The following is a 23,741-nucleotide window of genomic DNA, read 5'->3' as shown; positions in this document are numbered from 1 at the left end:
ATATTGTAATATTATGAATTATTCTTGTGTCTCCCCCACTACATGCCTCCCCTCTTGTGTCTTCCCGACTATAGCTCTCCCCTCTTCTTGTGTCTCCCCCACTACATCCCTCCCTGTTTCTCATCACCCCGCCTCTCTCTTCTCGTCCCCATCCTCCCCTGTTCTGTTCCCCGTTCCTGTTCTTCTGTCCTCTGGTATCTCCCCAATAACTGTGTCTCTTTCTCCCTCCCCCCCTCCTCTCTCTCTCCAACAGGAATCCTGGACCTTCCAGATGTCATCACCCCCAGCAGCAGAGATGTCTCCTCCCCACCAGGACGGTCATCAGATGTCGGTGAGCAGAGCAGCAAAGGGACCTCAGAGGACACCACCCTGCCTGATGAGGATGTACTGGGGAATCAAATGTAGGTAACAAGTAGCATTAAGATCACCGCCGGTGAAATTAGGCCAAAAGAGTCATTCATGTTTGTGAGTTCTCAATTTGCATTCCTGCTTCTTTAGAGAATAAACATGAATACAAGCAGCCTCTGTTTGGGGCCGCTGATGCCTTCACCCCCTTATAGTCCATAGTTTAAGGGGTTCTGGTTATATTTGTAGAGATTTACACTTTCCCAAACATTGGTTGTCTCTACTTTAAAACCTAATCATCACGACTATATACTCCGGGCTGGTACATTGTAGGGTTGACAACTGATTTTGTCGCAAGGGAAACATGGTAATCTACCTCGTTCGCACCGGTCATTGTACATCTTGTATTGGAAAACTTTGAATTAAAACTAAAAAATTAAAACTACTGAGCGAATTCTCCCGTTCTCTCCTATGAACGAGTCGGACAACTACGTGTATCAAACATGAAGCAAAGTGCTACGCCTATCTTAAATAATTTATAAACGTTATATTTCATGTCTAGGAAAAATATAATCAGAGAGAGAGAGAGAGAGAGAGAGAGAGAGAGAGAGAGAGAGAGAGAGAGAGAGAGAGAGAGTATTAAGCAGCATTACGAATCCAAACACAGATCCTTCGAGGAAAAGTATCCTCAGAAGTAAGAGCGTGGAAAATATCCGAGTTGAGAGCTCAGTATGAGAGGTCTACGCGTGTCTTCACACACTCATTTGCAGGCCAGCATCTTGCAAATGAATGCTCACTTAAGATTGCATGGATTTTGGGGCAACATAAGAAAACTTTCAGTGACACGACTGTTGTGAAGGACTGCTTGAACGCCGCTGCCGAGACGTTACTTGAAGGTAAACAAAGGGAATTGCGTGAAAAAATAAAGCAAATCCCAATGTGAGCTGCAACGACCAGAAAATCCGAAATGTTATCAGATAACGCTTCACGTCACAGCTTGATGTGGCTGGATATATGGGTCCTATCCGGACCCATAAATTGTTCATGGGTCCGGATAGGACCGTCACTTGGTCCGGACCCGGACCGCGGTCCGCCGTTTGGAGATGCCAAACGTAGGGCGTTCCGATTCAGATCGGGCGAAAATAAGTGTACTGAAAGGACCCGGATGGTGTAATAAAGTTTTAAAAATTGAGATAAGGACAAATTGCATGTTGTGCATTGCATTTCAGAGAGCACCACAGTAGATAGTGATTAAAATTAAAAAATATATACATATTAAATTGAATTCAGCAGTGCAACCATACTGTATAACATGTAGCAGCGTTATTGCACGTAGGATGTGGGGGTAGGGTGGTGAGTATATATTTAAATAAATAAAATAAATAAAATACAATATTGAACATTGTATTTCTTCAGATGTTCTCTGTTAATGCCATCAGTCGCACTCTTGCAGGGAAGAAGCTATTGAAGAATCTTGTTGTGTGTGTGATGTAGGGCCCGACCGATATTGATTTTTGAGTGCCGATGCCGATTATTTTCAGAGAAAAATTACGTAGTTTTTGATACCTTAAATATACTTTAATCACTTGACGAATATGTGAATTGAATGCAGAACCTTTGAGTGTTTTAGAATACATTTACAGTAAAAAATTAGTGTAATGTAAAATGTAAAATAAATAACTAACTCCCAATGTGCTGCGCTCGTGAGCAGTGACTAACACGTGCGTGCTGAGCAGTATGGTCTCACCGTTAGAGTCTACAGTATAACAAATTAACATGGCCTGGGACCTAAAGAAAAACAGGCACAACATGCTCAAACAACGCATCTTGTGTACATTGGTGAGGTGAGCGTGCAGCTGCCTGAGCGAGCGTGCTTTCATGTTGTACGGTAAAATTCAATCTCCTCTTTTTTACTCCAGCTAAAGTTCATTAGGCCTACATTTCAAGTAAGCAAATCAGGTACACCAGGCCTACATTTCAAGTAAGCAAAACAGTTACCCCTTCTGTAGTGACTGAGACAACCTTTGTTAGATCAATCCCCCTCTTTAACAGCATCTCCTTAATAGCCTCATAAATATCTTCTCGTCTTGTGTGTGTCTCAAGTAGTGTTAGACCCATCAGGTCCTCACAGATCTCTTTCTTGTCTTGATGAAACAATCGCACATAAACCAAAAGCTGGGCATTATCCGTTACATCTGAAGACTCATCAATGGCTAAGGATGGGGCACTCTGAACAGCCACATCAAGCTGTGACGTGAAGCGTCATCTGATAACATTTCGGATTTTCTGGCTGTCGTTGCAGCTCACATTGGGATTTGCTATATTTTTTTCACACAATTCATCCCTTTGTTTACCTTCAAGTAACGTCTCGGCAGCGGATTTCAAGCACTCCTTCACAACAGTCGTGTCACTGAACGTTTTTTTATGTTGTCCCAAAATCCATGCAATCTTAAGTGAGCATTCATTTGCAAGTTGCTGGCCTGTAAATGAGTGTGTGAAGACACGCGTAGACCTCTCATACTGAGCTCTCAGCTTGGATATTTTCCACGCTCTTACTTCTGACTTCTGGGGATACTTTTCCTCGAAGGATCCGTGTTTGGATTCGTAATGCTGCTTAATATTCCCGCTTTTTATCAGCGCCACGGTTTCAACACATAAAAGACACAACAAAGGTTTAGTACTGCCTTGCGGGAGAATGAACATGTATTGGTCGGTCCATTCAACTTTAAAATGTCTGTTTTCGGGATCAACTTTCCTTATTTTCAAGCAAGCCATTTTCTCATTCCAAATCGCTCTTCCGGTAAACAAAAAATTTGATTGGCTATTTTTTGAGTGACGCTATGCCGTGACAGACGGAGGGAGGGGGGGGAGTTCGGTGAGTGCATGATCTTCGCTCTGTGAAGATCATTGCTTTTTGCTGTTCTCCTGCTGTACTACAGACTATTCTGCCTTTCAATTTGTATTTCAGTGAGAAATGATTTTACTAACATAATCATGCTTTGTATAGTGAAATCATAAAAAATATATATATTATATTTTTTATTATTATTTTATAATGGTTATGGGTCCGGATAGGACCGTCACTTGGTCTGGACCCGGACCGCGGTCCGCCATTTGGAGATGCCTGATGTAGGGCGTTCTGACTCAGATCGGGCGAAAATAAGTACTGAAAGGACCCGGAGGTGTACTCAAAACGGTCAAATCGTGAAGTGTGTGGCGATTAGAGCTGTCCCAAACGATTATTTTTCAAACGATTAATCTAGCGATTATTTTTTCGATTAGTCGACTAATCTAACGACTAATTTTACGATTAATCTAACGATTATTTTTTCAGTTACTGATTTTTACATTACTTCATCAATGTATCTTTTCACACAATATGGATATCAAAACCTTTGTTGTTAAAATATCAACATTTATTAAACATTTCTTTAACATGTCACTTTTTTGTGCAAACACGGCACTTAAATTGTGCAAACTGCAAAATAGTGCATTTTGATGCCATATGTAGTATCTAACAAACGAACAAAATAAGTCAATCAGGAGGAATATACCAAATATAAAAATACTGTTCTACTCCTTCCTCCCTCTCTCATTGTGCAAACTGAAAAATAATGTGCTAATTTAAATTGTCTACTTGTAGTGTGTGTTTACTACTCAGAACTTGTTGATCGATCGTGGAATTTCGACAGTCAACCGCTAGACTAGAACTACGTAACACGACAAAAGTTCTCTTTTCACCAGAGTATAAAATCCGAACCCGACAGTCTATTCATAATATTGTAATGACCACGGAAGAGGCAGTGAATGAAGTGATTAGACAGCTTATTAGATACCTAATAAACTGTTGGAACACGCAAGACCGGTCACCATAGCAACGCTGGTAAACAAACCCTCGGAGCTCGGCTTTTGGCCGAGTTTTATGCCACCAGCCTCTGTGCTCCCGCTACTGCTTGCCGCCGCCATTGTTATGAATTAAAACGATTGGCGACTAGCGTTCTGGTGCATATTTACCGCCACGACTGGAGTGAGAGTCGGGGGGAGGCGACGCGTCAACGCAAATTATTCATGTCGACGAATTTTTGAAGTCGACTGTCGACTAGTCGTCCCAGCTCTAGTGGCGATTGCACACTTTTCGTACTCAACGGCAGCCATCTTAGCTACGTAGCGGAAGAGGGCGTAGCCAGGCTGAGCCAAAGTAAGCGCATTTTCCACAAAGCCTGCATTAAGTCATTTTGTAGTTTTTATAGATTTTTATAGCTGCTAGGCGTAGAGTTCACCGTTCAAAGCCGGATGTTTATTGCGGGGGAGGAGCCGCGGCGGCAGTCGTGATCGTAATTTCCGGTTAGTGCACCACGGAGTATTCGATTTGGACACTGACATCTGAAAATTGGCGCATTTATTGAGTACTTCAGAAAACATCTTAAATCGTGTAGAGGCACGACCAATACCTAAAAAGTAAAAAAGTGGATGAACTCGCACATGAACTGAACTTTAATATATAAAATATGAACTACGTAGTGCAGAACTGTGCAAAATGAGTGCAAAATGTAAACATTGTAAAACCAGATTATGCTACATATGCTACACATGGTTTACATTTCGTTCTGTGCAGCACTAAAAAAGTCGGACAATCGTGATCTGGGACGCGATGCGCACAGATTAACGTTTGTGCGCATGAGCACGAAATCGCGTGATACCGGGTTGTGTGATAATAAGTTATAATATTGCAATGACATTAAGAATCTGAAAAATATTGCTTTGATAAAAGGAAAAAATTTCGATCTTGATCAAATTGATCTCATGAGAGACAAATACTATATTGTGGGTGGGGGGGGGGGGGAGACGCAATATAGGCCTATTATTTATCCCCTCACAAAAAGTAGCTTACATTTAGGCACTTTATTCAAGTGTTTTTTTTACTTACCAATGGCAAGATGAAGCCGATGACCGAAACACTGCAGGCGAGTCCAATGTTTAAGTGAAACAGCCTTGACAATGTTCGCCCCGTTGTCGGTTGTGATGCACATTTGTCGGTCTTCGCTAAGCCCCCATGATGCGAGTGCCTCTTCCAGGCCTTGGCTGATTATTTCGGCAGTGTGATCCTCTGGAAAATATGCCGTCTGTAAGCACCTGCTTTGAAGAGCCCACTGCTCGTCGACAAAATGAATGGTGAGGCTCATGTATGGCTCAGATGTACGGCTGGACCATAGATCCGTGGTTGTGGCAAAGTATTTCACACACCCAAGCTGGATTTCCAGATTTCCCCGGCACTCTTCATACAGACAAGGCAATGCAGTTTTCGAAAAATCTCTTCTGCCAGGGAGATTGTACCTTTGGTCCAGCACATTAATCAACTTTTTGAACCCGTCTTTTTCCACTGTGCTCATGGGCATCATGTCTTTTGCTATACAATAAGAAACTGCGTTTGTTATATCTTTGCTTCTTTTTGATTGTTTATCATACGGTGCAACTGACGCAAAAGATGACACGATAGACTGCCGTTTTGGAACAGCCCCGCTCGCGCTGCTGACAGCTGCGGTAGGACGGCGGGGATAACTTGTTGTTGCGCGCATTTTCATGCTTTCGGTGTAGTCGCTGGGATGGTACGTTTTCAGATGCTCGACGTGAGTTTTATCGCGATTAATAATCGTAATCGAGTTATCGCCCAGCCCTACCTTGAAGCAGCCTTTTCATACGTACGGGCGCGTGTGTGCATGCAGCGATCGGACGATGAACCGTTTGTGTCCACAGAGTGTTACTCCTTCACATGAAGCGCTTCCACCACGACGGGGCACGGTTGAGGAAGGTGACCGATGCTGTCAGCGTTCCTCCATGGCTGTCTCTGGCCTCCCTCGTTGGAGAGCAGGGGGCTGCAGCTGGGATAGACCCACTGAGGTAAGAGATAAGGAAACAGACTGGGACGGTAGGCAGTGCGTTGTGCTTCATGGAAACAGATTGGGCGGGTTGGGAGTGGTGGGCGTCATTGAAACAGAGTCAGATGAATCTAGATTGGTAATCCGGCCGTAAGCTCCCCTGCCTCTTATAGAGGACCTCACACAACCATTTTAGTGTTTAATTTACGATCCTCAATATCTGATTAATCATTATGTATGGAATGTGTTGTAGATCAAGTTATGGAGAGGGGGACATCGCATCTGGAGCAAAACCAAGTGCAAACATGGGTAAGAAAAAAGTGATGGATTCCTATCTCATGCCCAACCGCTTGAGTTTTTCAGTTGTGTACAAAACAGGATTGTTGGTGTGTTTCTCAGCAGCAGTGGATCATCTTGACAGTGCAGGAGACAGGGACAGAGGTCTTCAGGAAGTTCATGGGGTGAGAGGGGCCAGGGAGAGAGCTGTAGTACACAGTGGGACAGAATATGGACAGATTCAAGTGATGATGCAACAGAGAAGCTCAAAGCGTTTTTTACACTGGCAATATGCCCGTCTTATTTGAAACTTTTTCCCGGCATTGGCGTTTTTGCACTTGTAAATAGTTAATGGGGTTTGTAGCCTACATTCAGACGCAGTCTACTCATTCTTGCGTGCGAGTGGCTTGAATAAAATTTAAATATTCTGAGTATGCAAATTATTCTAAAGATGTCTACGCGCGTAGCCCCGCCTGCTCCAATGAACAAGAAAGCCGGCTCTTTGAGGGCTTTACACAGGCAGGACAGTGAAACTGTAACATCTGCCAAGCAGCCACCGTACCTGCTTGGCAGTGTAAAAATGCTTAGGGTTAGGGTTAGGCTCTCTGACAAATGAATCCCGTTTCTCGACAGAAGGATCACAGTAACCAGAGCACCTACCGCCTGTCGGGGATGGTCTCTCACCTCGGGGAGAGCATCAACACCGGTAACTAAAGCTTTTATAGTAAAGAATGTACATCTGTACCTGACACACGCGTCAGACACTAGACCCGTCCCACGCTGGGGGACAGTAAGGTAATGGATGTCTTGTGTCCCCCAGGCCACTACGTCAGTGACGTCGCTGGAGAGGACGGCGCCGGATGGTTGACCCTCAACGACGCCCGTGTGACGCCCGCGGAGACGCCGGTCCTGAGGACCAGAGAGAGGACCGCCTACATGTTGTTTTACGTCCTAAGGTGATACTTTAAACGTTACTCTCTACAACAGCCAATGCTTCTTTTAGACTCAGTCTGTTTTACTCACTGAACTTACTGAAACACTGACTCCTGCTTGTCTTCTTCCACCAGTGGAGCAGAAGAGGGAAGCCATGTCCCACTGGCTCAGAACCAGGAGCCATCTGGAGCTGAGAGGGACTGACACCTGTGAGGCCCAGGAGAGCGTTTGATTGGTGGTGCCTCTACAGCCCGCTCTGGGGGCCACACCCTGCAGCCCCCCTCTACAGCTGAGGCACACCTTTAAACGCCCCCTCTGGGGGCCACACCCTGAAGCCCCCTTCTACATCCCCCCTAGGGGCCACACCCTGAAGCCCCCCTCTAACCCCCCCCCTAGGGGCCACACCCTGAAGCCCCCCTCTACATCCCCCCTAGGGGCCACACCCTGAAGCCCCCCTCTAACCCCCCCCCCTAGGGGCCACACCCTGAAGCCCCCCTCTAACCCCCCCCCTAGGGGCCACACCCTGAAGCCCCCCTCTACATCCCCCCTAGGGGCCACACCCTGAAGCCCCCCTCTAACCCCCCTCTGGGGGCCACACCCTGAAGCCCCCCTCTAACCCCCCCCTAGGGGCCACACCCTGAAGCCCCCCTCTAACCCCCCTCTGGGGGCCACACCCTGAAGCCCCCCTCTAGGGGACCTGAGGCCCCTCTCTACACCCCCCCCTAGGGGCCACACCCTGAAGCCCCCCTCTAACCCCCCCCCTAGGGGCCACACCCTGAAGCCCCCCTCTACATCCCCCCTAGGGGCCACACCCTGAAGCCCCCCTCTACATCCCCCCTAGGGGCCACACCCTGAAGCCCCCCTCTACATCCCCCACTAGGGGCCGCACCCTGAAGCCCCCCTCTACATGCCCCTCTGGGGGCCACACCCTGAAGCCCCCCTCTACATCCCCCACTAGGGGCCGCACCCTGAAGCCCCCCTCTACATGCCCCTCTGGGGGCCACACCCTGAAGCCCCCCTCTAACCCCCCTCTGGGGGCCACACCCTGAAGCCCCCCTCTAGGGGACCTGAGGCCCCTCTCTACACCCCCCTCTGGGGGCCACCCCCTGCGGCCCCCTTCTACAGCCCCCTCTAGGGGCTAACCAACCCCCTCTACACCCCCCTCTAGGGGCCCTGCGGCCCTCCTCTTTGGACGTTAAGGGGCCGTGTCCAGCAAAAGCCTTTTTAAAAGGCGGAGCGCTCCGTGAACTGCTTTCAACGCGTTTGTGCGCGCCGCTCAAAAAAGGCGCACGAAGCGATTTTCGTCATTAAATACACGTCATTGCTTGTATCCATAGATATACAGCTTCTATCTGTTGGCTCCATCATATGGCATCTGACACCTGAACGTCCTCTCTGGTTGCTCCTACAATTTGCAAAATGAATGCAAGATTAATAGCGCTTCTTGCCGTGCAGCGGAGGTTGCGGACGATCCCCCTGCGCCTGTCATGGTTGCCCGGAGGAGAGTGTGGGTCCACAGCATTAATCGTGGCAGGGGGCAGTACGGGGAATACCACCGGCTGTGTCAAGAGCTCCGCCTGGACGAGGATCGCTTCAAGGTTTATTTCCGACTTAACCGGCAACAATTTGAAGGAGTGTAAAAAAACGTAAAGCTTAAACTAAATCTAAATAGAAATTGATTACAAATTCATTACTCTCCAAACTCCACATCGTACAGGACCTGCTGCATCCTCATGCGCGCCTGGGCCTTTTTTTGGTGTGACAGCCTCCTCAACGATGGGACGAGGCTGAGCATAAAATGCTCATCCTCGTCAACAGCCAGTGCATTCTCCTTTTCCTTTTGGATAGAGGACATGATTGATTTCTGGAACGCAGACAGCGGCTGCTCCAGCTGTCTCCTCCGTGGTGGTGGAGGTGCAGGACGCAGCGGTGTGACCAGAGCCACCGTAGAGGTAGTGGGAGGAGATGGAGGAGAGGTGTCCGCAGCGGACTGAGAGGCTGGAAGAGGGAGGAGATATCTCCTCTTCACTTTGAGCCACCACCTGTGAAAGAAAGCATACATTTGTTTGTTTAAAATGTGCAAATTAAAATGGTGAATTCTTATAAATATCTCTGCATCTGGCTTCACCTAACAAAAACCTTAGGTGAAGCCTAAGGTAGTATGTTAGGGTATGTTTTTAGCATATGTTTTAGGCTACTAGCTTTTGTTATAGGCCTACCTCTTGTTGGGGAGACATACTGGGCGCTAGCAGGGCCAAGATCTCCGGTGCTATCTCCTGGCTATCCTGGCTATAATCTCCCTGCTCCATATTGCTGGATGTCACCCTCTCCTTAACATGGCGCTCCAGGAAGCCCATGATGGCCATATACTTCCACCTCTTGAAAGAGGTGGCACCGGCCCCACTTTTTTTTCTGTCCCTCTCTGCCTTCCTCTCCTTCAAATATTTATCACGCAAGTATTTCCACTTCTTGCGGGACACTTCAGCTGTAGAGACATACAAGATTATGTCTCTACAATTAGCAATTCACACAACCTACAAGGTTAATATCAAGCCTACCTATCAATAACGTTAATACTAATTGCCAAGTAAACGTAATACTAACTGCCAAGTAAACGGGTGGCAGTTTGTACCTAATGGCTGATAGTTAAATGCGATAATATCATTAATAAACATGATAATATAAATAATTAATTAATTAATAATTCCCACCGGTAACGCCCAGCATAGCTGAAATGCCTCGCCAGGCCTGGTTGCGCTTTGTTTGGTCATAATACACCTTTAACGTGAGGACCCTCACTCACAGCTGTTATCAAACTTTCGTCCCACATGTTTGTTTGTTTCAGTTTGTGTTCTGTTGATACTTTTAGCGTTGCCTCCTCCTCGATTTTGATTGGTCGTTCGAAAAAAGCGCCGATGACGTGGAGCGCTTTTCTTCAAAAGTTCAACTGTTTTCAACTGGGGCGCGCGTCTAGAAGCGTGCGGAGCGTTTAACCGCCCCGGGCGGCTTTTTAAAAGGCGCGCTGCTTGCGCGTCCTGCCATAGAGAATGCATTGCAGACAGGCGCTCTGCCTTTTAAAAACGCTTTTGGTGGACACGGGCCCTAAGGCTGATCATAATGAGGATCACTTTATTTTTATTTTGTATCATAATAATAATGAGGAGCATATTCATATTATTTTTTTATTTTATTTTTTTTATCAACCTTTATTTTTCCAGGAATATTCTCATTGAGATTCAAAATCTCTTTTTCAAGAGAGTCCTGGCCAAGAAGGCAGCATACAAACATTTAAAGTTTCACATTAAAAACAACAAAAACACAAAATTTCACACTAAAAACAAGACACAAAACACAATAAAAAGTCACAAAGCATCAATCCAATTGGCAGTAAGTCAGTGTTCAGTTTGTGGTTAAATAATCCTTGATCCTGCTTTTGTAATTGTTCAGGGTGATTAGGGATTCCAGTTTAAGGTGTTCCTGTAGCTTACATGATGACGGGGCAAAAGATTTAAAAGCACTTTCACCAAACGTAGTGCGAGTCCGAGGAACGTTATACATAATCAAACTGCTAGACCGAGTGATACGATCACTGTTTGTTTTAGGAACCATTAGAGAACACAAATACGGAGGCAGATCGTGCAAAATTGCCTTATAAAGAAACATATACCAGTGTTCCATCCTACGGGTGTATAAGTAAGACACAATTTACAATGGTGTGTTCGGAAGCCAGAGTTTGAGGCAAACCGTAATGCTGCATGGTACACAGAATCTAGCATTTTCAGAGATGATGAATTTGCATGCATATATAAAATATCACCATAGTCAATAACAGATAAAAGAACGGCTTGGACAATTTTCTTCCTGGCACCAAAAGAAAAACATTTATTTCTATACAAGAAGAAACCCAGTTTAATTCTTAGCTTTTTAGTAAGACACTCAATGTGATGTTTGAAAGAGAGATTTTCTTCTAGAAAAAAGCCCAGGTATTTGTAGGTTGCGACTCGCTCTATCACTTTGTTGTTTAGAGTAACAATCTGGTTTTCATCCATATCGGATGTTTTATTACTTCTTGTAAAGCAGATCATTTTGCTTTTGTCAATATTTAGTACAATAATAATGCTGAGGATCATATTATTATGAATAATAATGTCATTATGTGATCCTTTTTATTATTATACATGTATGTATATTTATGTATAATAATAACGAGGATAACATTATGTATAATAATAATGCTGAGGATCATATTATGTGTATAATAATATGATAATTATGTATAATATATAATGTGAATATATAATATAAGAGCACAATATATAATGTAACTATAAAAATAAGATCCCCTGTGGAACTAATATATGATAATTGAGCTCTGGTTTTCATTTAATTTCGTTTAAATAAATGTGTTTATTGTATGAATAGTAAAATAACAATTAAAATGTTCATGATATTAATAATTTCAATAATTCCAATAAAATCAATAATAAGATATCACCAGAGTATATCATAATATATGTCATCTAGGGATGCACGATATATCGGCAGTGATATCGTTATCGGCCGATGTTAGTTAATTTTTAACATATCGGCATCGGCCCAATAAGTAAAACTGGTCTGATATTAACAGCCGATATTTATTTCCGTCTAGTTGCCGTTGTGTTTTTTGCCCATGCGCAGCTTGTTTGGTCATGTGACATTGTCAGTGACGCAGCCAGAGACGCACGGAGAGGCAGTACAGGAGTGTTTGTCACCTTAACTGAAAAGAATCAATGTCGGCGGTTTGGATGTTTTTTACGGTCTCAAATGAAGGTACTCGAATTGCAATATGCAGTACTTGCAAAGCCGAAGTAATGCGCGGAGGATGCCGTGTCAAATCATTATATACATTATCGTAGCGTAATACAGTTTGTTGTGTTATATTTGGCGTTCCGTAATTCCATTGGAACCGGAACCGAGTATGTTTATATTTGGTTGTAGTCTTTTCGCTCGGTTCTCCGGATCAACAATAGGGCTAGAACCGAGTGAAAAGACTACAACCAACCTCCCTTGATATATTTGATTTAGCCTATTTCACAGATTTGAGTTGAAATTGACTTAAACTTGAAACACTTTTTGTAATTTATTAGACAAGTGTCTGGTTTCCATGAATATTGGCAAATTTGATTTAAGTTATTAAACCTTGTCAAGATATTTTGATTTGTGATTTATGATCCAAACTTTTTCATAGATGCAAGTTGTAAAAGTACCCTAGAACTAACACTGTTAGTAACTTGTGTTTGTTATGGATGCCCTGTAACTTGTTGAACAAAACAATGTATTTCGAAGTTTTGGTAAATAAAGAAAGAAAGAACTTTTTCATATTCACAGTGTTTGCATGTTCTTCAGTATACAAAATCATCATAGAAACTTGTTTTTATACCAATATCGATATTGGTAAATATCGGCTATCGGCCGTAACAGCAATTTTAATATCGGATATCGGTATCTGTCAAAATTGTCATATCGGTGCATCCCTAATGTCATCAATAAATGCGTTTACTTACTACTAATCTCCTGTGTTTGGTCCGTTTCCTCAGTCTCCAGTCTCACCCTTTAAATCACATCAACCACATAACACAGGTTTACATCGTCCACAGCTCAGCATTGTTTGAGCAGTAGATTTGAGGAACATCCAGACAACAAACACTTGATATAGATTATTTGCTTGGCCTTATTAATTACCAGGGCTTACAATGGCGCTCCCATGTAAAGGCCCTTAAAAAGGTGAAATGTAACTGGGAGTCTGACTTAAATGTATTTGCACTCAATTAAAAATTTTCAGTTACTGTTAAGATAGCATCCTCAGCATTAATGGATATTAACATTCAGGAGAGGAAGAATTTTTTACGGTCTATCCAGAGCCGAATAACAGAGTTCAGGTAAAGAAAGGTGTAATTTCTCTATGTAGGCCTACTCAAGAACAGAGAGTTCAGGTAAAGAAAGTGGTTTCAATCAGGTTGGTCTTCCTCTATAGTGCCATATAATGTGACTAATATTAATATAATGTTACATGAGCAAGCCAAGTAAGTTCAACTGTTGCTTGTTCATGAATAAAAAAAACTGACACTAATAAATCAAAAATACCCTTCATGAAGATTGGGCAAACCAAACTGTCAAATGAGCTGTTCATTAGACAATTACTTCACATTATCTTTTTTTTCTTGGTTGACATTTTACTATTTTCAAGTCTGAAATCCAACTTTTGGAAGAATTGCCACTCTCCACTATTGTTCTTCTTTAGTTTTATTCTTTCTTTCTTCTTCTGTATTATTCTATACGTATATGTAGACACAGAATTTCGATATAATTTATACTTTTTTAAGAATCACAGTTAATTTCATACCGTATATTTCCAGTTGGTCTCAAGGACGTTGAGGCTCGAGCGTGAGCAGTTCTGGAGATGACAGCCAAGGTGACAGGGCGGCTAGTTAGCGATAGCCCATGGTGGCTATGAGAGCTAACCATTGCGGACGTCGTGGAGCCTAAACAACGTCAAGCTAGAAACACAATGTGAAGCTTAAACGGTTCTGTATTTCGTGTTACACTTGCGATAAAATGATGAATCGATTGGAAATATGATTGTTAGAAATCTGCCGTTTGTCTGTGGTTAGAGCCCCGTTTATATTGCTAAAGGCTAGGCGCTTGCTACATATCCGGGTGCACGTCCACCGGTAGAAGATAAATGCTAAAATCAATGCTTGCCTGTCCAATAGTAATTAGGGGCGAGGGAGGGCTTTCAGACCTGTCACTCAAACCACCGCGCCAGTTGAGATTTGATTCGCGAAGCATTAGCGGCGCTGCCGTTGGCTGAACATTAGTTCTCCGGTTGATGTTCTTTAAGTTCTTGTAAGAATATTTCAAGTTCAATTTCTACATAAATGTAAGATAATTTTATGCGTGACTATTTTGAGGGTTGTTTTAATATTAGCTAATTTACCAAACATGTTAAATGAGCGTGTCCCTGGCCGCACACTGAGCGCGCGCGCGTGTGTGTGTTTGTGTGTAACGTAAAAGTTATTAGGTAAATTACGTCGCATTCAGGTGTTAATTTTGCTCACAATTTGACTATTATGTGCCTATTTTGTGTGTTGTGGATGTCATCGAAGACCCATTTTCTACTGCTATCAGTGTGTTCTTTACGCAGACCTTGTGAGTAGGCCTATGTGTGTGTGTTAGCGATGGATGAGAGGTCCCTTGTATACCACATAACGTCATAGATAATAAGGTTGCGTTTCGGTGTGTATTCGTGTGTTTGCCATTGCAGAAGTATACGATTTATCGGTTTTCTGGCAATATACGTTTTTAGCTGGTTTTTGGTTGATTGGGTGTTTTTTAGTCCAGAATTGGGCTGGAAATTGCCAATCCGATCTGGCAACACATGCCTATATCTACACAAACGAGAAAGCTGAGACTCAAAGGAGACCAACGGGATCCTCATTTTGTGAGCTTATTTCGATTAACTAAATGTGAATGTGTCAATAATATATATTTTCCAAGTCTCAAACAAATACCCACAACGTACTCAAATATATTCAAACTCGATCACCTTAGCTATTTTTTTAACCCACTTTATTTTTTTTAGAACCATTTTACAACACTATTTTCAAATCCTTTCGCTTGATTTAAAGCCATTTAACATTTCTTTACGTCTTAAACTAGGTGGTTTTACTTATGAAACATGTTTCAACCTCAGTTTGCACTACAGCACTCACCGCATTTTCTGCAGGAAATGCATTTTCTAGTTTCCAATTTGTTAAGATTATGTGGATAGACTTTGATTTAGCATGGCCTAACATGCTTGATGGACAGATATGGTTAGTGATAATTATACAATATGAAGCATAATAATAGCTATAGACTAGCACCAATCCATTTTTATTCATTTTAAATGCTAAATGTGACGGGATGAGACGGTGATGTGGACATCCATCACATTACCACATAAGGCTTGTTTTGAGAGGTAGGCCTACTTATATTGTAATTAGGTGAGTGCTGCATGCAGCTCTCAATTGTTGTTCTTCAGTTTTATTCCTTCTTCTTCATTATTCTATACAAACTTTTTGGAGACAAAATTTCATCCATCCCTTTTGATTAATTTTAAATGCTAAATGGGAGGGGATGAGACGGTGATGTTGACATCCATTACATTACCATATAAGGCTTGTTTTGAGAGGTTCTGAGATCCATGGTCTCCTTGACGACAGCATCACTGCCTCATTCAAGCGAGACGCCACGTGGACTGACTCACGCACGCTGCACGAAGTTGTCTTTGCTAGTTGTTGCTAATTAATCGTGGGTTGATCATTATATCTACTTGACTGTACTTGTCGAAGAGGAAAGCAAACATGGGTGGCTGTTGCTCCAGACAGGTACAATTAAATCTTAATCATGACTCTTGAATGTTACACCTTGCAATCTTTCCTTGAGGTTGCGATGGAAACCTTTCATCAAATTGTGAAACGTAATCAATTTAATTATTGATCATGCATTCATGTAATAATCCCTATAAGTAACCCGATATTTACGGCCAACACTGAAACCTTATTTTAATAAATATTTTTTTAAAAACACATTTGGCCGCCAGCTTCTTATTTGTTGTTCTTTGAACACGTGTTAGCGACCTGAACGTTCTGATGGCCGCAGGCTACATTGACCCTTTCTAATCGACCCCAAACTTTTCAACGGTAGTGTGTGTGTGTGTGTGTGTGTGTGTGTGTGTGTGTGTGTGTGTGTGTGTGTGTGTGTGTGTGTGTGTGTGTGTGTGTGTGTGTGTGTGTGTGTGTGTGTGTGTGTATATCTATCTATCTATATATCTCAATACATACAGTACCGTTAAAAAGTCTAAATACATATATACATAATAATAATACATTTAATTTAGAGGCGCCTTTCAAGACACCCAAGGTCACCTTACAGAGCATATAGTCATCATTCAAAACTATGTAAAACAGACTAGGAATAAAAGGAAAACAGAGGTTAAACATGAAGAATAATAATAATTAATAACACTCAAAGACGCCTAAAGTGAAGGGGGGACCTCACTAACCACCACCAATATGTAGCACCCACTTGGGTGATGCTATCACACACACATGTATGATAACTTCTTGGGTTTCTTTCATTCATTCATTTTTGATACAATCATTTCTAATAATTTTTCCCATCATCATTTAAATATCGTAATATTATAATTAATTCTCACGCCCCTTTCTTCAAACAGCCTGCCATGGAGGAAGATGGAGGAGAACCTGACCACCGCCCGGCCCCTTCTGTGGTTGCATCGCTGCCAAAGAAGAAACCCTCTTTTTTCCCCACTTTCCCATCCCTACCCTCTTCTCGTTTCAACCCCACTGCATCCCTCCCCTCTTCTTGTGTCTCCCCCACTACATCTCTCCTCTCTTCTCGTTTCTCCCCCACTGCATGCCTCCCCTCTTCTTGTGTCTCCCCCACTACCTTTCTCCCCTCTTCTTGTGTCTCCCCCACTACATCCATCTCCTCTTCTTGTGTCTCCCCCACTACATGCCTCCCCTCTTCTTGTGTCTCCCCCACTACATCCATCTCCTCTTCTCGTTTCTCCCCCACTACCTTTCTCCCCTCTTCTTGTGTCTCCCCCACTACATCCATCTCCTCTTCTTGTGTCTCCCCCACTACATGCCTCCCCTCTTCTTGTGTCTCCCCCACTACATCCATCTCCTCTTCTCGTTTCTCCCCCACTACATGTCTCCCCTCTTCTTGTGTCTCCCCCACTACATGCCTCCCCTCTTCTTGTGTCTCCCCCACTACATGCCTCCCCTCTTCTTGTGTCTCCCCCACTACATGCCTCCCCTCTTCTTGTGTCTCCCCCACTACATGCCTCCCCTCTTCTTGTGTCTCCCCCACTACATGCCTCCCCTCTTGTGTCTCCCCCACTACAGCTCTCCCCTCTTCTTGTGTCTCCCCCACTACATGCCTCCCTGTTTCTCATCACCCCGCCTCTCTCTTCTCGTCCCCATCCTCCCCTGTTCTGTTCCCTGTTCCTGTTCTTCTGTCCTCTGGTATCTCCCCAATAACTGTGTCTCTTTCTCCCTCCCCCCCCTCTCTCTCTCCAACAGGAATCCTGGACCTTCCAGATGTCATCACCCCCAGCAGCAGAGATGTCTCCTCCCCACCAGGACGGTCATCAGATGTCGGTGAGCAGAGCAGCAAAGGGACCTCAGAGGACACCACCCTGCCTGATGAGGATGTACTGGGGAATCAAATGTAGGTAACAAGTAGCATTAAGATCACCGCCGGTGAAATTAGGCCAAAAATGACTCATCCATGTTTGTAACTTTTCAATTTGCATTCCTGCTTTTTATTTGTCCTTAAAACATCAGCCCCCATCCTCAGTTGACCTTGATGAATGTGTGCGTTTCAGGGTACCTGCAGTAGCTGGGAGTGAGCTCAATGAGGTGGACCCCACTGGGCCTCCTGCCCAGACAACAGGTACTTTGAAGCAGTCCTCTATTGAGTAGACAGCATGTCCCACAGATCAACTATTATTGTCTTAACCGTGGTGGTGGTCGGTCCTCAGAGTTCTCCCGGCCTCGTCGCTTCTCATCTCTGCAGTGGTATGACAGCAGGAGCCAACCTTTGCTGATTGCATCAGGGAGATCCATCAGCACAGGATTGGACATCAGATAGAAATCGATGAATGAATGACTCCGTTTTGCTTATACGTGACGTGACTATCCTCCTCATTGCTGTGTTTCCCTCTCTGTTCCCCTCTTCCCTGTGTGTTGCAGTCAGCCTCAGAGGGACGAGGTCAGCCGGCTGCGGGCCTCCTCTGGTAGGAGCAAGACCCAGCAACACCAGGAGGCCCTTGGGTAAGAGACAGGAAAGACATCTCTTGAGCTGGTTCTTAAGAGAATAAACATGAATACAAGCAGCCTGTTTGGGGCCGCTGATGCCTTCACCCCCTTATAGTCCATAGTTTAAGGAGTTCTGGTTATATTTGTAGAGATTTACACTTTCCCAAACATTGGTTGTCTCTTCTTTAAAACCTAATCATCATGACTATATACTCCGGGCTGGTACATTGACTAATGATGTGTATGTGTTTTCTTCAGCTTGCCCAACATTGGAAACAGCTGCTTCCTGAACGCGTCCCTGCAGTGTCTCTACAGCCTGCCCTGCTTCTGCAGTGACATCACGGGGCAGGAGGACCTCTGGAGCCCCCGGAGAAGAACCAAGCTGAAGCTGCTGAGGTCCAGTAGAGATCCAGACCCTTAGCCCTCACACTAGAGGAGAACCAGACCCTTAGCCCTCACACTAGAGGAGAACCAGACCCTTAGCCCTCACACTAGAGGAGAACAAGACCCTTAGCCCTCACACCAGAGGAGAACCAGACCCTTAGCCCTCACACTAGAGGAGAACCAGACCCTTAGCCCTCACACTAGAGGAGAACCAGACCCTTAGCCCTCACACTAGAGGAGAACCAGACCCTTAGCCCTCACACTAGAGGAGAACCAGACCCTTAGCCCTCACACTAGAGGAGAACCAGACCCTTAGCCCTCACACTAGAGGAGAACCAGACCCTTAGCCCTCACAAACTACAGTACAGCTTGGACGATTTACTGACAAAGTGAATGCTCCACTGTACAATATTAAGTACAGTAGGTATACTAAATGCACTTGGTCTTTTCGTATGCTGTTCTCCAGGTACTTGGGGGAGCTATATAAATCCCGGCAGGGTGAGGGCTCCTACAAAGGCAAGCGCCGGCTCCTTTGGTCCATCAAGAGCAGTCTGGCAGAGTTCAACGAGGAGTACGAGCATATCACTGAGCAGGTACAGCTGATGAGTCCCTATCTCTTGGCTTATGCGCTTGTTGAGGATTAAACACATGTCAACTGAACTTCGGGTTTCTGACAGGATGCTCATGAGTTCCTGCTCCTCCTCTTCATGAAGATGAAGATGGAAGGTGAGACACTGCAGGAGATCTCCACGTCACCCAGCTATATCTGCCCCGTCCAGAACTTTGAGTTCAGACTGCAGTGTGTACGCACCTGCACCAGGTAACGCTTGACTTCATCGAACGTATTATTGTTGTCGCATAATGCTACTATAGTTCCTCCATCATTGAATGATGGAAATCAGAGTCAATCAATGTTACGCCAACACTTTTGGCATCATGATCTGGTCTGCTGTGTTCAAATGGTGATTTTCTGTTCTCTACCCGTCTTAAAAGCTGCGGTGACAAGGTCTTCCAGGAGGAGGAGCAGAACCACTTGTCCTTGGACCTTCACCCGTCGTTGATAGCTGGCCTCCAATTCTACTTCAAAGTCAGTACACCGTACTGACCGTTGGTGTGTCTGATTACGCTGGTCCACTGATACTCACAGAGCACTTTCCCTCAGCCTTCAGAGTTGGAGTGCACCTGCCGGCAGTGCTCTGGATGCCAGGCAACAGCGGTTCGGCATTTCCTCACTCTGCCCAGGTGAGCCATGAACTTGAGTCTGTTGTCTCCAATGTTGCCTTGAAGCAGCCTTTTCATACGTACGGGCGCGTGTGTGCATGCAGCGATCGGACGATGAACCGTTTGTGTCCACAGAGTGTTACTCCTTCACATGAAGCGCTTCCACCACGACGGGGCACGTTTGAGGAAGGTGACCGATGCTGTCAGCGTTCCTCCATGGCTGTCTCTGGCCTCCCTCGTTGGAGAGCAGGGGGCTGCAGCTGGGATAGACCCACTGAGGTAAGAGATAAGGAAACAGACTGGGACGGTAGGCAGTGCGTTGTGCTTCATGGAAACAGATTGGGCGGGTTGGGAGTGGTGGGCGTCATTGAAACAGAGTCAGATGAATCTAGATTGGTAATCCGGCCGTAAGCTCCCCTGCCTCTTATAGAGGACCTCACACAACCATTTTAGTGTTTAATTTACGATCCTCAATATCTGATTAATCATTATGTATGGAATGTGTTGTAGATCAAGTTATGGAGAGGGGGACATCGCATCTGGAGCAAAACCAAGTGCAAACATGGGTAAGAAAAAAGTGATGGATTCCTATCTCTTGCCCAACCGCTTGAGTTTTTCAGTTGTGTACAAAACAGGATTGTTGGTGTGTTTCTCAGCAGCAGTGGATCATCTTGACAGTGCAGGAGACAGGGACAGAGGTCTTCAGGAAGTTCATGGGGTGAGAGGGGCCAGGGAGAGAGCTGTAGTACACAGTGGGACAGAATATGGACAGATTCAAGTGATGATGCAACAGAGAAGCTCAAAGCGTTTTTTACACTGGCAATATGCCCGTCTTATTTGAAACTTTTTCCCGGCATTGGCGTTTTTGCACTTGTAAATAGTTAATGGGGTTTGTAGCCTACATTCAGACGCAGTCTACTCATTCTTGCGTGCGAGTGGCGCTTGAATAAAATTAAAATATTCTGAGTATGCAAATTATTCTAAAGATGTCTACGTGCGTAGCCCCGCCTGCTCCAATGAACAAGAAAGCCGGCTCTTTGAGGGCTTTACACAGGCAGGACAGTGAAACTGTAACATCTGCCAAGCAGCCACCGTACCTGCTTGGCAGTGTGAAAATGCTTAGGGTTAGGGTCAGGTTCTCTGACAAATGAATCCTGTTTCTCGACAGAAGGATCACAGCAACCAGAGCACCTACCGCCTGTCGGGGATGGTCTCTCACCTCGGGGAGAGCATCAACACCGGTAACTAAAGCTTTTATAGTAAAGAATGTACATCTGTACCTGACACACGCGTCAGACACTAGACCCGTCCCACGCTGGGGGACAGTAAGGTAATGGATGTCTTGTGTCCCCCAGGCCACTACGTCAGTGACGTCGCTGGAGAGGACGGCGCCGGATGGTTGACCCTCAACGACGCCCGTGTGACGCCCGCGGAGACGCCGGTCCTGAGGACCAGAGAGAAGACCGCCTACATGTTGTTTTACGTCCTAAGGTGATACTTTAAACGTTACCCTCTACAACAGCCAATTCTTCTTTTAGACTCAGTCTGTTTTACTCACTGAACTTACTGAAACACTGACTCCTGCTTGTCTTCTTCCACCAGTGGAGCAGAAGAGGGAAGCCATGTCCCACTGGCTCAGAACCAGGAGCCATCTGGAGCTGAGAGGGACTGACACCTGTGAGGCCCAGGAGAGCGTTTGATTGGTGGTGCCTCTACAGCCCGCTCTGGGGGCCACACCCTGCAGCCCCCCTCTACAGCTGAGGCCCACCTTTAAACGCCCCCCTAGGGGCCACACCCTGAAGCTCCCCTCTACATCCCCCTCTGGGGGCCACACCCTGAAGCCCCCCTCTACATCCCCCCCTAGGGGCCACACCCTGAAGCCCCCCTCTAGGGGACCTGAGGCCCCTCTCTACACCCCCCTCTGGGGGCCACACCCTGCGGCCCCCTTCTACAGCCCCCTCTAGGGGCTAACCAACCCCCTCTACAGCCCCCTCTAGGGGCCCTGCGGCCCACCTCTTTGGACGTTAAGGCTGATCATAATGAGGATCACTTTATTTTTTATTTTGTATCATAATAATGAGGAGCATATTCATATTATGTATAATAATAATGCTGAGGATCATCTTATTATGAATAATAATGTCATTATGTGATCCTTTTTATTATTATACATGTATAATAATAATAATAATGATGAGGATAACATTATTATGTATCGTAATAATGCTGAGGATCAAATTATGTGTATAATAATATGATAATTATGTATAATGTGAATATATAATATAATAGCACTATATATAATGCAACTATAAAAATAAGATCCCCTGTGGAACTAATATATGATAATTGAGCTCTGGTTTTCATTCAATTTCGTTTAAATAAATGTGTTCATTGTATAAATAGTAAAATAACAATTAAAATGTTCATGATATTAATAATTTCAATCCAATCAATAATAAGATATCACCAGAGTATATAATAATAATATATGTCATCAATAAATGCGTTTACTTGCCACACATAAAACAGTCAGACACCATTACAACCTTCAAGTCTCAACTCAAAACTCACCTGTTCAAACTCGCACACAACGTCTAACTGATCACTGTTTTGATTATTTGTTTTGTCTTGTTTTTGTTTTATTTATTTTTTATTTTTTATGTTTATTTATTTTATTTTATTTTTTCCACAATGTCTTGTTTTTTTAAACGATTTATGATGACTATATGCTCTGTAAGGTGACCTTGGGTGTCTTGAAAGGCGCCTCTAAATTAAATGTATTATTATTATTACTAATCTCCTGTGTTTGGTCCGCTTCCTCAGTCTCCAGTCTCACCCTTTAATCACATCAACCACATAACACAGGTTTACATCGTCCACAGCTCAGCATTGTTTGAGCAGTAGATTTGAGGAACATCCAAACAACAAACACTTGATATAGGACATTTGTGCTTGGCGAGTCTGACTTAAAAAAATTATTTGCACTCATTTAAAGTTTTTCAGTTACTGTTAAGACAGCATCCTCAGAATTAATGGATATTAATGGCAGGAGAGGAAGAATTGTTTCGGTCTATCCAGAGCCGAATAACAGAGTTCAGGTAAAGAAAGGCGTCACTTCTCTATGTAGGCCTACTCAAGAACAGAGAGTTCAGGTAAAGAAAGTGGTTTCAATCAGGTTGGTCTTCCTCTTTATAGTGCCATAAAATGTGACTAATATTAATATAATGTTACATGAGCAAGCCAAGTAAGTTCAACTGTTGCTTGTTCATGAATCAAAAACTGACACTAATAAATCAAGAAGACCCTTCATGAAGATTGGGCAAACCAAACTGTCAAATGAGCTGTTCATTAGACAATTACTTCACATTATATATTTTTTGCTTGGTTGACATTTTACTATTTTCTATAAATAGATAATATATACATTTTTACAAATGCTAGTTTCAACTATGTTGATCGAATATGGTCTAAATCAAACCTACCGAGTCAGCCCAGTGGATAACACTCTATCCAAGATCAAGTCTGAAATCCAACTTTTGGAAGAATTGCCACTCTCCACTATTGTTCTTCTTTAGTTTTATTCTTTCTTTCTTCTTCTGTATTATTCTATACGTATATGTAGACACAGAATTTCGATATAATTTATACTTTTTTAAGAATCACAGTTAATTTCATACCGTATATTTCCAGTTGGTCTCAAGGACGTTGAGGCTCGAGCGTGAGCAGTTCTGGAGATGACAGCCAAGGTGACAGGGCGGCTAGTTAGCGATAGCCCATGGTGGCTATGAGAGCTAACCATTGCGGACGTCGTGGAGCCTAAACAACGTCAAGCTAG

General features: G+C 44.1%; 2 protein-coding genes and 1 long non-coding RNA gene across 6 annotated transcripts; 2 read left to right on the top strand and 1 right to left on the bottom strand.

Moving 5' to 3' along the window:
- The first annotated feature begins 24 nt into the window (after nt 1–24).
- On the top strand, nt 25–6,990 carry LOC132451272 (uncharacterized). Of its 2 annotated transcripts, none has more exons than XM_060043638.1 (4): nt 25–401; nt 6,100–6,243; nt 6,475–6,530; nt 6,624–6,990. In XM_060043638.1, exons 1-4 carry the CDS (start codon nt 43–45, stop codon nt 6,803–6,805), a joined length of 741 nt encoding a protein of 246 aa, XP_059899621.1. In that variant the 5' UTR covers nt 25–42; the 3' UTR covers nt 6,806–6,990. The 2 variants fall into 2 exon arrangements, with proteins under 2 accessions (XP_059899621.1, XP_059899620.1); XM_060043637.1 differs by having other exon boundaries at nt 6,621–6,990.
- Nucleotides 6,611–14,121, bottom strand: LOC132451274 (uncharacterized). Of its 3 annotated transcripts, none has more exons than XR_009524025.1 (5): nt 13,813–14,121; nt 12,970–13,020; nt 7,521–7,637; nt 7,243–7,406; nt 6,611–6,704 (listed from the first exon to the last, which is right to left on the bottom strand). It is a non-coding gene; the product is annotated as an uncharacterized LOC132451274 (long non-coding RNA). The 3 variants fall into 3 exon arrangements; XR_009524024.1 differs by having other exon boundaries at nt 7,530–7,637; XR_009524026.1 differs by lacking the exon at nt 12,970–13,020 and having other exon boundaries at nt 7,530–7,637.
- A 4,056-nt stretch (nt 14,122–18,177) lies between these two features.
- LOC132450667 (ubiquitin carboxyl-terminal hydrolase 37-like) lies at nt 18,178–21,994 on the top strand. The gene is made up of 12 exons (XM_060042672.1): nt 18,178–18,313; nt 18,557–18,694; nt 19,149–19,275; nt 19,360–19,502; nt 19,676–19,769; nt 19,845–19,924; nt 20,039–20,182; nt 20,414–20,469; nt 20,560–20,621; nt 21,072–21,144; nt 21,259–21,394; nt 21,506–21,994. Exons 4-12 carry the CDS (start codon nt 19,390–19,392, stop codon nt 21,573–21,575), a joined length of 828 nt encoding a protein of 275 aa, XP_059898655.1. The 5' UTR covers nt 18,178–18,313; nt 18,557–18,694; nt 19,149–19,275; nt 19,360–19,389; the 3' UTR covers nt 21,576–21,994.
- Nucleotides 21,995–23,741: the final 1,747 nt, after the last annotated feature.

Source organism: Gadus macrocephalus, chromosome 22 (assembly GCF_031168955.1).
Source record: "Gadus macrocephalus chromosome 22, ASM3116895v1".
Lineage (NCBI taxonomy): Eukaryota > Metazoa > Chordata > Actinopteri > Gadiformes > Gadidae > Gadus > Gadus macrocephalus.
Note: the sequence above shows the minus strand (reverse complement) of the source record. Positions and strands in the feature narration are given on the sequence as shown.

What these genes read in the sequence shown, in the direction of transcription:
- LOC132451272 (XM_060043637.1), top strand. Translation starts at nt 43, where the DNA reads ATGCCTCCCCTCTTGTGTCTTCCCGACTATAGCTCTCCCCTCTTCTTG. An exon ending in GATGTACTGGGGAATCAAAT is followed by an intron (nt 402 to 6,099) that starts GTAGGTAACAAG and finishes TTGTGTCCACAG; the next exon opens with AGTGTTACTCCTTCACATGA. An exon ending in AAAACCAAGTGCAAACATGG is followed by an intron (nt 6,531 to 6,620) that starts GTAAGAAAAAAG and finishes TGTGTTTCTCAG; the next exon opens with CAGCAGTGGATCATCTTGAC.
- LOC132450667 (XM_060042672.1), top strand. Translation starts at nt 19,390, where the DNA reads ATGAAGATGAAGATGGAAGGTGAGACACTGCAGGAGATCTCCACGTCA. An exon ending in GCCTCCAATTCTACTTCAAA is followed by an intron (nt 19,770 to 19,844) that starts GTCAGTACACCG and finishes ACTTTCCCTCAG; the next exon opens with CCTTCAGAGTTGGAGTGCAC. An exon ending in CGGGGAGAGCATCAACACCG is followed by an intron (nt 21,145 to 21,258) that starts GTAACTAAAGCT and finishes TGTGTCCCCCAG; the next exon opens with GCCACTACGTCAGTGACGTC.